Source organism: Mustela putorius, unplaced genomic scaffold, assembly GCF_011764305.1.
Source record: "Mustela putorius furo isolate JIRA1106 unplaced genomic scaffold, ASM1176430v1.1 tig00000876_pilon_pilon_pilon, whole genome shotgun sequence".
NCBI classification, from domain to species: domain Eukaryota; kingdom Metazoa; phylum Chordata; class Mammalia; order Carnivora; family Mustelidae; genus Mustela; species Mustela putorius.
This window is the reverse complement of record NW_025421506.1, coordinates 1,616,358-1,628,697: the sequence shown is the minus strand read 5'-3', so window position 1 is coordinate 1,628,697 and position 12,340 is coordinate 1,616,358. Positions and strand designations below refer to the sequence as shown.

Below are 12,340 nucleotides of genomic sequence, written 5' to 3'. Positions count from 1 at the left end.
CAAAGGAAAAGGCAAGATAGGAGACAAGAGGTTTGAATTTGAAGATCCAGTGCTTTTCAGACTCATTAAGACTGGCCTAAATATATAAATGTAATGCTGTCTTCGTTTAAAACACCAACACAATGTGGGGAGAGCTAGGCAAGCAATTCCTACAGTCTGTATGGAAAAATGATCATGCAAAAATAACTGAATATTCTGAAAGAAAAGACTAGTGAGAAAGACTAATACCTTGAATAGAAAAAATAATAATAATATAAAGCTTTAGGAGATTAAAAGTATAGTGCTGACAAGTAAATAGACAGACTGGTTAGCATAATGGATAGATCCTAAAATGGCCCAAATTGTTAGTTGAAATTACTGGGGGACAGGTAGAATTATATAATCTACAGCACCAAGAGACCTGATTTAACTATCTTGAAAAAAAATCACAAAACTATTTTTTGTTACCTTCCTCTTTGTATGCTGAAAATCCAGATGGAGCAAAGCTTTAAATATGAAATAGTGAAAGTAGTAGAAGAAAATGACTTTTTTAATACTCTGAGGGGGGGGGGGACTTGTAGTCACATTTACAACACAGAAGCCATAAAGGAAATAATAAATTTTACTCCAAAAAATATACAATATATTTACTACTAAAATATATAAAATACACTACCAAAAAACATACCAAAGAGAAGAAACGCCATAACCAACATCAGAAGACAAGCAAAACATTAGGAAAGGTATAAATTTTCTTTTTTGTTAAATAGAGTTTGTGACTCCATTTCTTTATAGATGTATTTATTTATTTGAGAGAGAGAGACAGAGTGTGCAAGTCGAGGGTCAGAGGCAAAGGGGGAGAGAAAGAAAATCTTAAGCAGGCTCCCTACTGAGTGTGGAGCCCAATGCAGGATTTGATCTCATGACCCTGAGATCATGACCTGAGCACAAACCAGGAGTAGCGGACACAGGCTCCACCTACCGAGCCACCAAGGTGCCCATGAATTCACTTTTCCAAAGGCCACCCACCCAATAGATAAAGAAAATAGCTAAGGGATAAGACAAACATAGTTCCCTGAAAAAGAATACAAATAACTAGATTTCAACCCGGATCATAATTACTGAATTGTCAAATAAAGCAGTGGTGAATACGAGTGCCCAGGAATAGGACCGACAAAGGTCAGAAGGTTTGGTAACGAATAATACAGCTTAGCGATAGAAGAACAGGGGCTTCCTGGTTGAGTGGGAGAATGAAATGATGTGATCGCTTTGCCAGACACATCGCCGGCATCTGTAAAAAATCACAAACATCTTACAAATGTCCCTGCAATTCAAAATCTAGGAACTCTTCCTATAGATAAAATCACGCACGTGTGTAAGAACTTGCCTGCAAGGCTGTTCAAATGGAGGTTGGTTAATGAAGAAAAGCCTATTCTTCAATGGACTACTACTGAGTGGCTTCGAACAGTTCAGGCTGATGTACATGTGCTGACAGAGAAACATTTTTACGATACAGACTTAGGTAAAAAGCAAACAAAACAGGGGCTCCTGGGTGGCTCAGTGGGTTAAAGCCTCTACCTTCGGCTCAGGTCATGATCTCGGGGTCCTGGGATCGAGCCCCGCATCGGGCTCCCTGCTCAGCAGGAAGCATGCTTCCCCCTCTCTCTCTTTGCCTGCCTCTCTGCCTACTTGTGATCTCTGTCTATCAAACAAATAAATAAAATCTTTAAAAAAAAAAAAGCAAACAAAACACCAGCCTGCAGGACAGTGAGTATAGTACGCTTTCATTTATATACAAACAAAAAGGACATATGTATACACTCATGTATGTGAGAAGACTCTTTCTAGGAAGCTGAGAGGTGAGAGGGGTTAACTTTTCATGATACGTTCCTTTGCACTGTTTGCATTTATCACGTTCAAATATAACTTTTTAAAAAAGCTAATCACAAATAAAATTTCATATGGTAAAATGAATGCATTTCAGAGAAAAGTTGTGCAAAACCACTTTATGAATCTGAAAGTTTCCCAGGCTTGAGCAAGGCTTGGCTGAAAGCACTTAACCTTTCCAAAGAAAGAACGTGTCACTCAGAATTGGTGCTGGGCAGTAAATGAAGGAGAGAGAAAGGAGTGTCCATCCAGGGGACACAGGTCCTCGCCAAAGTACTTCAAGTTCTGCATTCCCTTTGTGAAGGCACTCCCATTATGGAGATGGATGCCTCCGGCAAGCTTAGCTTAATGCCATTTAACATTTTAAATGCAGAATTAAGTGCCCTTGCTCTAATTCCAAGATCACCCAGCAAGCTTCCAGTTATAATTAGTTAGTTCTCCTTTATAGATCGACTGGTGTAGGAAACAACTGTAATGCTGATCTGTGCGTTTGGGTCCTTGGGATTGTTATCTGCCTTATTATGGAGCAATGTAGCGACAATCCGAATGTTGTTTGCTTTCGAACTACAAAATAAAACAAAACAAGGACAAACAGGAGGCACCCAGGGCCATTAGAAGCAGGGACATAATTAGATCAGCATTTTAGGAAGACCACACCCACACAGTACGGCAGAGATGCGTAGAGAAGGACCAAGACTAGGAACAAGCCCACCAAGTAGGAAGGTTTTGCTGCATTGTAAGCAAAAAAAAAAAAAAAAAGAGGATTTTTTTGGTCCCCGTCGGGGACAGTTTACTCAACAGGACTGTCCACCTGTACTTCATGTACTTTTCAGTAATTACATTGGCGAATCCACATGTTCACATCTGCTCAGAACACCGGCCCCTGGATGTGTGTTCTGAGCATTTCAGCTCCCCCAGGATGCCGGGTCAGATGCTGTGAAAGTGTGGACGTGAAACCCACACCCCACCTCACCGCCCCGTGCCCCTTCGAGTCATGCCAGGTTCCTGGACACTGCTGCTTCTCCAGCTGTGTTGAATTTATGAAACCAGGTTCAGTGGGAAAGGTCACGGTCAACCCACAGGACTTGCAACCCAACATTTCCTCATGATCCGTTAAAGGGGCTTTACAGTCAGGTGCCTGCCTGAGTGTGTGTAAGAGTGTGTGTGTGTGTGTGTGTGTGTGTGTTTATTGGGGGCAGTGGGGAGGAGGATAAGAAATACCACCAGAACCAGAGGAAGAAGAAAGAAGAGTGACCAAGGGAAGAAGCCCAGGAGCAGTCCAGGAGCAAAATCTGCCACCAGCCACCACCCTCAGACTGGGCTGGCGCTGCAGAGCCCCACCTTGAACCTGGGAGCCAACTACAAAGGTGTCCTGGTTTGGGCTCCGCTGGGGTTTCTCTGCCTGCACCTGCCAGAGAATGCAGAGGCCATCATGCTGTGTTTTCACTCGCCCAGCCCTGCCCAGCCCTGTTCACGCACTGCACGGGTGGGCGCACCGAGGCTTGAGATGGGAAGCAAGGGACTGTCAGAGAATTCGGGGCCAGGCCCCCCTGCCACCTTGCAAGAAAGGATGGGGGGAAAGGGGGAGGGCACACAAAACAGGGCAACTGGTGGCAAGACCTGGAGTTTAGAAGAGCCTCCTTTTTGAGAGTGTGCTATGTTTCGAGGGTGAAACCAAAGTTCGACCATCTTTTTATTTAAATTACACCCTTGTAGAAATGTCCCCAAACACTGCATTCTTTTGTTGATGCTGAGAAGTGATCACAGAGGACAGACACGATGGGTCATAAGTAGCCAGGTTGGGTAATGGCATCAAAGGACTAACACTCCCTTCTTCACTCAAGTTCTCATCAAAAGAAGTCCAGAATGATTAAAACAAAATTAAAAGTCTGGGGGAGATCATGTACAGCATGGTGACTACGATTAATACCGTGTTGTATATTTGAAAGTTATGGAGAGAACAGAATAGATCTTCCATGTTCTCATCTCAAGACTAGACTCACGGTGGCGATTATTTGACGATATACAGAAATATCAAATCATTATGTTGTACACCTGAAACTAATATTGTGTGCCAGTTACAGCTCAAGAGAAAAAGAAAAACGTCTAGATGGTTTCAGGAAGTAAATCCTAAATTATTAGGAAAATTTTACACTTTCAGATAATTAAATCTGAGAGGACTACACCTAGTGGAGTTTTATACGTATGTTTCCATCTCCACACACATCACATACACACAGAGGGTCCTGGTGTGTGTGTGTCTGTGTGCCCCAAGGGCTGTTGGGATATGAACTTTATAGGAAAACATGGGGTATGGAATAGCAGCAATAGGTCCTCATTTGCAGTAGAAAAGAGATTCTAGATGGTGTGTAATTGTTACCATTTTTATTCTCTAGGAGAGGATGCCATATTCCCAAGGGCACACAAATCGTTGATCTCTTGATAATCTAACGCATGGAGCAGGTGGAGAGGGTGATGGGTACCATGGGGAGAAGCCCCAGTCCACCTCCTTCCCACCGCCACGCCACTTAACTTGTGAACATTTATTGGAAGCTCTCTACACTTCTCCTAAAACTGCTTCTACTCTTGTGCCAAATTTGAGCAAGTGGGGCTGAGCAAACAGAGCCCGAAGCGGGATACTGGCGGGTAATAATTCTACATGTGAGTCAACAGTCTTTAAGCTTGCTCAGTGGCTAGTCATTGAGCCCAGCCATCAGTCCTGAGCAAAGAGAGAAGTCAGTGGCAAAAAGAGAAGGCAGAAAAGAATGAGTACACTCTGGCCACTGGTCTTGCACAGGAGGGAAGACGGGCACAAGGTCTGGGGGGGCCTCCACTGACACAGCCACCCTTGACGGTGGCAAAGGCTCCAGGGGCAGCAGCTGGCGTTCTGCCGGGTCCGCTCTGCCCTCCCCCCACACCCAACCGCCAACGTGGTCCAGCAGGCACAGGGTTAGTGTCCCACATTGCTCCCAGCTCTGGAAGGTTTTCTCTGCAGCCTGACTTTTGTGTATGAATGGCATAGAGAAGAAAAGCCTTGAAATTTAAAAACAACAAAAACAAACGCTGCCATCAAAACAAAAAAATGTATTTCTTTCAACATGAAAGTAAGACCGTTGTTTTGGGGTCCGTAGCTCAGGCACTTTTGAAACGCTTTGTCTCCAGTAAAGACAGCATGGCCCAGATTTGGTCTAGTACTAAGCATGTCTTTACATCACCAAAATGGTGGGCCGCGGTTGGGGTTAGTCCGCTGGTGCAGAAAAAAAAGGAGGAACCCTGAAGCAAGGGCCATGCCCCCTTCCTTTCAATGTCAGGAGAAAGAGCTTCTAGACCTGTGCTGTCTTTAACGTACCACAGCTTAGACTTTCCGGGCCTGGTTCCTGCAGAGGGGGCTAGAACCGAGCATTTCTGAGACCTTCTCTTTCTGTGGTACCAATTCTAGGTGACTCTGTGTGTGTGTGTGTGTGTGTGTGTCTTTGGACTCCGCAGCCCAGCACGAACATGCCACCAGTTTGGGGAGATTCAGGGCAGACACTGAACACAGGCACTTCTGACATTGTCACCAAAGGCCCTCAGACTCTCACAACACCCTCTGCTTCCTAACGTACAAACCACGTGATCTCCATAACTGAAAGTTGGTGCAACCTCAGAGCCAGGAGAAACGTGGCTGAGCACGGGAATCCAACACCTTTGGTTTACATCTGACAAGCTCAGGCCTAGAGAGTAAGGGGCTGCTTCAACATCAGATGACTCCTGTTTCCAGCTCTCTGTGACATTTGGATTTTCATTCTGGTTTTCTTTTTTCAACAGGTAAACTCAGCACCTAAGTGTTACTTTCCTTCCCAGCTTTATAACACTCACAAGCACTCACTTCTTCATCGCCCAGATCAATATTTACTGACTTCCCGGTCCCTTGGACAGCCCAGAGACCAAAGTGGTAAGAAGGCACCCTGATTATGGGAGCTCTTTGCCTTCTTTAATGGAGATCGATCAGCAATCAAAAGTGGAGTGAAAATGATCAGGCCACTGCAGGGCTCAGACCTCTGCCACCTGGGGGGTGGGATTAGCAAGTTAAACTAACTAGACCAAGTAGATTATGAAAATGGTCAATCAGCTATTAACCCAAGGTTCACGGGGGGGGGGGGGGGGGTGTTCCCTTCTCCTTTTCTCTCTCACACACACCAAATGAAAAAAAAAAAAAAAAAAAAGTGCCTGTCAAAATAATCTCTCCCCCAAATCATCCAGTTTATCCATAAACACCAAGAGGCACCAGAACTTGGCATTGCACCAAGGGCCAGCAGGTTCAAGGCCACATTCTACCCTATGGCTTTGGAAGCTACAAGAAGCTCTCTAGAGACATAGTAAGCTAGTCTGAGGGCTAATGTCAGTGCGTGGTGTTCAGTACCGGTTTAATAGTGTTTTCTTTTCCCTAAAAGCCAAGATGAGCAATGAGTTAACACTGAGGGCACTTGCTTAGTACCAAAGGCCAAACAAAAACAAAAACAGAAACAGGAAAAGAAAAAACAAAAAACAAAAAAAAAAAAAGGAAAAGAGAAAAGAAAGGAATCCTCCTTCCCCAGCTCAACAAGAACTCTAGGTTTTATACTCTGACGACCCAGATATAGTCAAAGAGATCATACAGAATGTTCCTGGGGAGAAAGAGACCTCAATTCTTAGCTGTCCAGCCAACTTCTCAGCTTAGAAAAACGTCTTTACAAGGGAATACTGAAACAGACACAAATAGAGGTTTATGGGATAGAAACAGTGAAAGATTTTAAACAGAACTAGACTCAGCTCTGGGGAACTGTGACCACATTATCTCAACTTCCCATTACTTGCTTGTAATAACACATAACCCAGGCCCTTCCCCTAATTCTAGTGCTCTGAATTCCCATAAGGAAATATCACTTTTCGGAGGAAAAAAAAAAAAAAAATCAAACACATTTTCCTGTATAGTCAATGAGAGGTGATGGGAAGCGGGAGGGGGAGAAAGTAGGGTCAGAAGGGTCGAGGGCCTTTTTAATTGTTTTACCCAGTGTAATGAAAACCTCCTTAATGCAGAGATCGAAGGGCTAAAACCAAGGAGGCTTCAAATGGTTGTACTGAGCTGAATTCTGTAAATACCTCCAATCGGAAGATTGTGTTTTTTCAACTCCAACTTGCAAGTTGTGTTAGTGATGCAAATTAGACTGCCTTATTTATTAACAAGTCCAGTGTGGCTTATGCAACCACACTCAAAACTTACTCTGTGCATCTTAAATGCATGGAAAGCACAATCCACAGTTCTAGAACCCCCAGTGGAGGGGCTGAGAGATAAAAATCAGAGTAATAAAAATGGGTGCCTCTCACCGAATCCTTCCGAATGCCAAGATAATTGTTTCTAGTACAATTAATTGCAGTGGAAAAGCTTACTAAGGTGAGGGGGCCAAAATCAATGTATTAATGACATCACATTACAGTCGCTTAACCAAGCCAACAATTTATTGCACATAGAGGCTCTGGCAGTAAAAGCTATTTATGTTGTACTAAGAGGAAAAATATTATACTTGTCTCCAAATATATGATCCCCAAATCAGAAACTACCCTCCAAAAAATTCAGAGGAAAAAGGCCATCACTGAACTCCATAAAATAGGAGCAATGTAAAAACAAATGCCCCCTTTCACCACCAGATAAATAAACTTAACACTTCCTGCTACTTAATAATACACTGAAAGATGGTTAAGATGGTAAACTTTATATTAGGTGTTTTTGACCTCAATTTAAAAAAAAAAAAAATGTACGCTGTATCTTAGCCATGTCTTTTAGCACTTGACTGAGACAGAACTTGTCCTTTGCAGTACATTTTGGCACCTGATACAACAGAGATCCAATAGCCAGTTACATAACTCCAACAACAGGCTTGATTCTTGAATCCCACTTACATGGGACAATGGTACTGGTTTTAGATTTAATCTAGCATGGCTTTGATATAACCATCTCAGAGTAACAGAAGCGGGTGTAAGCAGCAGTATGATGTTGGGCAGGTCTCTGTGGACAGAGACAAGAGAGATGTAGGGAAACAGATCATGTTGGTGGGTAAAGAGTATGTGACAGATTACTAGGACAGAATTCTGATAAAACAGGCTCAAACAATGACTCTAAAAATGAAATGTCAGCTTGGCTTACAATATGCACGTAGAAGCAAAAAAATAAAACTCTCCCTCTTAATAAATCTACGCACAGTTTTAGAATGTTCTACCATGGGCTCTGTCTGAACGCAAAGAGCGCCGTGGTGTACTTTTCCCCAAGTGTATGGATATCAACTGATAGACCATTTTTAAATGGTATAGTAAGCTGATGCTTCAGCAAGTTCTAACTATAGTTTATTTACTTCCATTTTTCCTATTGAAAAAAAGAGAAACAGGAAGTTTCGGCTAAGCACCATTAAACTGGAACTTTCAACCAGGTTATTTTAGGAATACCATTGGGTCTCATAACAAAGTAAAAAAAGAAATAAAAAACTGTAATTTGGTTCCAACTGTAGCTGGTATCCACTGGCCAAGAATGCAAAAGCTGTTCAAACAAATATTAATATGTAAGAAAAAGAGCCAGATGGTGTCATATATAGATGACGGAAACAAGCTCATCCACTGATGTCATTTTGATATCAAAACAGCAGAATTCAAAATAATCATACGAAGTGCTTTCCAAACAAGGATTTCGATACATTTCACAAGCCCCTAGTGCACAAACCCGCTGGGCTCAGACCAAACGGAGGGGCAGAGCTGAGCACAGACTTTTCCCCAGAACTTATATGTAGCAGCCCTTGTCAGTGTCACTAAGGAATGTAATTCCCCAGCCCAAACACTAACCCTACACACCTCCCCCATGATCTCGATCTCAGCGGGTTTTCCAACCAAAAGAAAAATAAATAAATAAATAACAGAAGAAATGAGGAGTGCCACTGACAACAAACACTTTGGTAAAAATAAAAAAGCATCCTTTTTTTTCTTTTAAGCCTGGAGGTGGGAACCTGCCATCAGGTATTACAGAAAAAAATAGCAGTTGTGAGAGCTGATAGAAGAAAGCTCAGCTCAAATCTATTGATTTCATTAACACCAGGCAGCTAAGACCACTAAGGTTAAAAACAGTGTTTTTTATACTTAAAGGGAGTTTTATTTTCCTTTTCCCCGATTAGAGCCTTAAAAATATTACAGTGAAAAAAAAATGTTAGAGTGAAAATGATTGGCTCGATCTCCTTTCTTCCTTCATTATAGATGCATCATCGAATACAGAATTTCAAAACCACCACCAACAAAACAAGACATCTCACTGTATAAAGGCACTCTCCCTGGTCTCAAAATAGTCCAAAGGGCTCTAAATTCCATATGGCTTCCTCCATCTGACTACGGACTCCCCATCTCATGAAAAAGACACAGATCCTGATAAAAGGCCACAGACACTTTGACCAGGCCAACCAGGGCCAGCACAGTTGGGGCCCTACCCACCCTTCCTCTCCAGTTCTGCCTGCTCTGATCCTTGCCAAAAAAGAAGAAGAAGAAAAAAAAAAAAAAAAGCCACCCAGATCCCAGCCTCCTGGATCCAGCCTGACAGTTGGTTCCTCCCAGCACATCTCAGGTCTGCTAGGCCTGCACATTCCCCTCTGTGCTGCTGCCATTTCCTTCTGCCCGAGCCTTAGAACATGAGCATCCCCAGCAGAACAAACAACAGAGGCTAGGAAGGTCTCTTACTTACATTAAAAACAGGTTATCTCAGTCAACTACGTTGGCAGAAACAGGGTGTGCGTTTTCTGGGGAGGAAAAAAAGCATGCGCACTCGCCAACCGGAAGGCCACAGCCCAAGCCCTACTTTCAAGGCTGCCTATTTGAGCACAGAACACTGTAAGGAAAACCGGGAGGAACTTTGCCTTGCGATCCTCTGCACGGATGAATAAAATCTCATGCCAGTGAAATGTAGGCAACGACCAAGTCCCTAAGGGGAGAAAAGACACCTCTAGGAGGGGTGACAGGGAATGCTGAGGAAGGCACTGGTGAATTCCCACTTGGTAATGTATTTGTCACAAGCCCTCAGAGCAAGAGGACAGAAATACACGATTCGGCTCCTGCATCAGAGCTCAGACATTTCCAGGGACACAGGGGTCCGTCCCATGCTGAAGGCAGAATTCTACACACTACTTTATCATCCGACCTAGTCCTGGGATAGTATTCAATGGCCAATTGAGATTTATGATCCAAATGGTCTCAAAATTATATCTCTGGGAAGTCAAGTCCAAATTAAATCAGACCAGGCTTTTAGGCTTCCGACGAGCACATTTTCCCTTTCAAGAGAGAGCATTTCAACACTCAGAACTTCTCCTCTTACAGACCATTTTCCAGGCTAGCTCTGGATGCCATCTCCTGACAAAAATCTGATCTATAAAATGGAAAGGGAAACCAGTGAACTCCAATCCTCAGCGAATGATGTTCAGGGGGCGACTCTAACCTCCTTCCATAGATTTCCAAAGTTCATTATTTTAACCTCCTTCCTAGTAAATATTACTGGAACTTAGAACCCAGCATACACTCAGCACCTTAGGAAAGAAAAATGTCCAAAACTAAGTTATTGCATAAGGAAAGCCTAAAGCACACCCAGCAGGGCTTTGAAATAAAGTGTATATGGAATCCCTCCCCGAAAAGAACGTATATATTTATGTTATTGACACACACGGTATACTTAAAACTTATTTTCAACTGTCCCCTGCTCCCCGCGTTAGCAGCCCCAAGCCAGATAAACAGGTAACTGACAGATGGCCCAGCCCTGCATCTCCCCTGTATGTCTGACTTCTCCCCAGACTTGAGACAGCATTCATGTCCCGGACAGACATGCCGGGCCAGCCCCAGCCCAAGGGGCGAGGAGAAAAGGAAGGAGGAAGAGCACCTCCAGGAACTCACATTTCCGTGATGTTCTCGGGGTCTGCACTGTTAGGCTCCAACCTCGGAAATGCCACGATGCCCGGAGAAGGGTCGCTGCACCAGATTCGGGAGGTGCTGCATTTGCAGGACGTGGGACAGGCAAGAGCGGCCCTCCAGAAGCCCACAACCAGCCAGCAGAAGCCCCAGAGCCGCGCCATGGCGGGTCCATGCCACCTCGTCCAGGACGACATCCCTAGCCGCCAGTGCCAGCCCGAGTCGGACTGAGTACGTGTCCCCGCGCTGCACCGGCCGGCCTCCCCTGTCCCTGCCGGGCGGCCTGTGCCGCGCTCGCCGCTCCCTCGCCCCGGTGACTGTCGCGGAAGCGCAGAGCCGAGCGTGTCCGTCGCTGAGCGTGTCCTGGCGGTCGGCACCGTTCACTGTGGCCGGGGCATCTCCGGCTGCCTCACAGGGGGCGCTACCGCCGCTTCGAGCTCGGCCGCGGCCGCCGCTGCATGGCCCGGCGCGCCGAGCACCGGCCGGCGGCGCTGCCGGCACTCCCCGGGACGCAGGCTCCTTGCTAGACGCGCACTGGGATCCGGGACGCACCTCGGGGCTGAGGACAAACAGATACGCGTGAGACTGAGCGCAGGACCCCTTACAGCACGCTCGCCGCACCCCCACCCCGACCCCAGCCAGGGGACTGTGGATGAATGCGTGCCCAGCTCCAGCCCAGAAATAAACTTCCCCCTCGATGGCACTGATGCTGCCCGGACCACCGAACCCCCCCCCCCCCCCAACAAGCCTGAGGTCGAGGGAGGGGGAAACAGGGCAAGGGTCCCCGAGACAGGATTCCATGGCACAGGCCGGGCGAAGGACCCTTTAAGGGGGTACGCGGACACTGCCGGCGGCGGCGATGGCTCCGCGACGGGGGCCCCCAATGATGCTGCAGAATCCGCCACGGCCGCTGGGCGCAAGGGGCGCGGGCAGGTGGCGCGGCGCGTACCACCTGGGGAGCCGCCTCGGCCGCCCGGGGAAATGGGGGGGAGGGCCGGGGACGGCGAGGGCCAGACGCCGGAAGGCACTGTCCGTGCTGCTCACCCGGGCTCCGGCGCCTACCGCCCGCCGGCGGCGCCTGGGTGCAGGCTCTTCCTGCCGCCGGGCACTGAGCGCGGAGAGCGCGAGCGAAGGAGCGAGCGAGGCTCCTGCTCCAACCCAATTCCGGGAGCCGCCGCCGCCGCCGCCGCCGCCGCCTCTGCTACTGCTGGCGAAGTGACGTGAGGGCTGACGCAGAGCAGGGGCAGAAACTCCAGAAAATTAGTCTGAAATCCAAAAACACACACGCTCATACACACACAAACCCATAACACCCTCCAGACAAAAGCAACGGGGAGGGGAGGGGAATCTGGGGGCGAGTGGGGAGGAGGGAGGCATCGGTGCCACTGGCCAGGAGCAGACAGCAGCAGCATGTGGGAGTTCATACACGCGCACACACGCACACATCCTGGCTGGGTAGACGCGCGCGCCTGTGTGTGTGTGTGTGTGTGTGTGTGTGCGCGTGTGCATTGAGATCCAGGTACCTCCGAGA

The 12,340-nt window shown here is 46.5% G+C and overlaps 1 protein-coding gene across 5 annotated transcripts in view; it reads right to left on the bottom strand.

Annotated features, from left to right (window-relative positions):
• The window catches only part of NTRK2 (neurotrophic receptor tyrosine kinase 2), a 324,578-nt gene extending 313,210 nt beyond the window's left edge, over window positions 1–11,368 (bottom strand). For 4 of the 5 annotated variants that reach the window (XM_045086077.1, XM_045086078.1, XM_004774104.3 and 1 more), the window contains exon 1: window positions 10,795–11,156. In XM_045086077.1, the coding sequence (XP_044942012.1) occupies window positions 10,795–11,006 (212 nt within the window). In that variant the 5' untranslated portion in view covers window positions 11,007–11,156. Of the gene's footprint in view, window positions 1–10,794 lie in introns of all 5 variants that reach the window. The other variant, XM_004774102.2, reaches the window with a different exon arrangement.
• Between the last annotated feature and the right edge of the window lie 972 nt (window positions 11,369–12,340).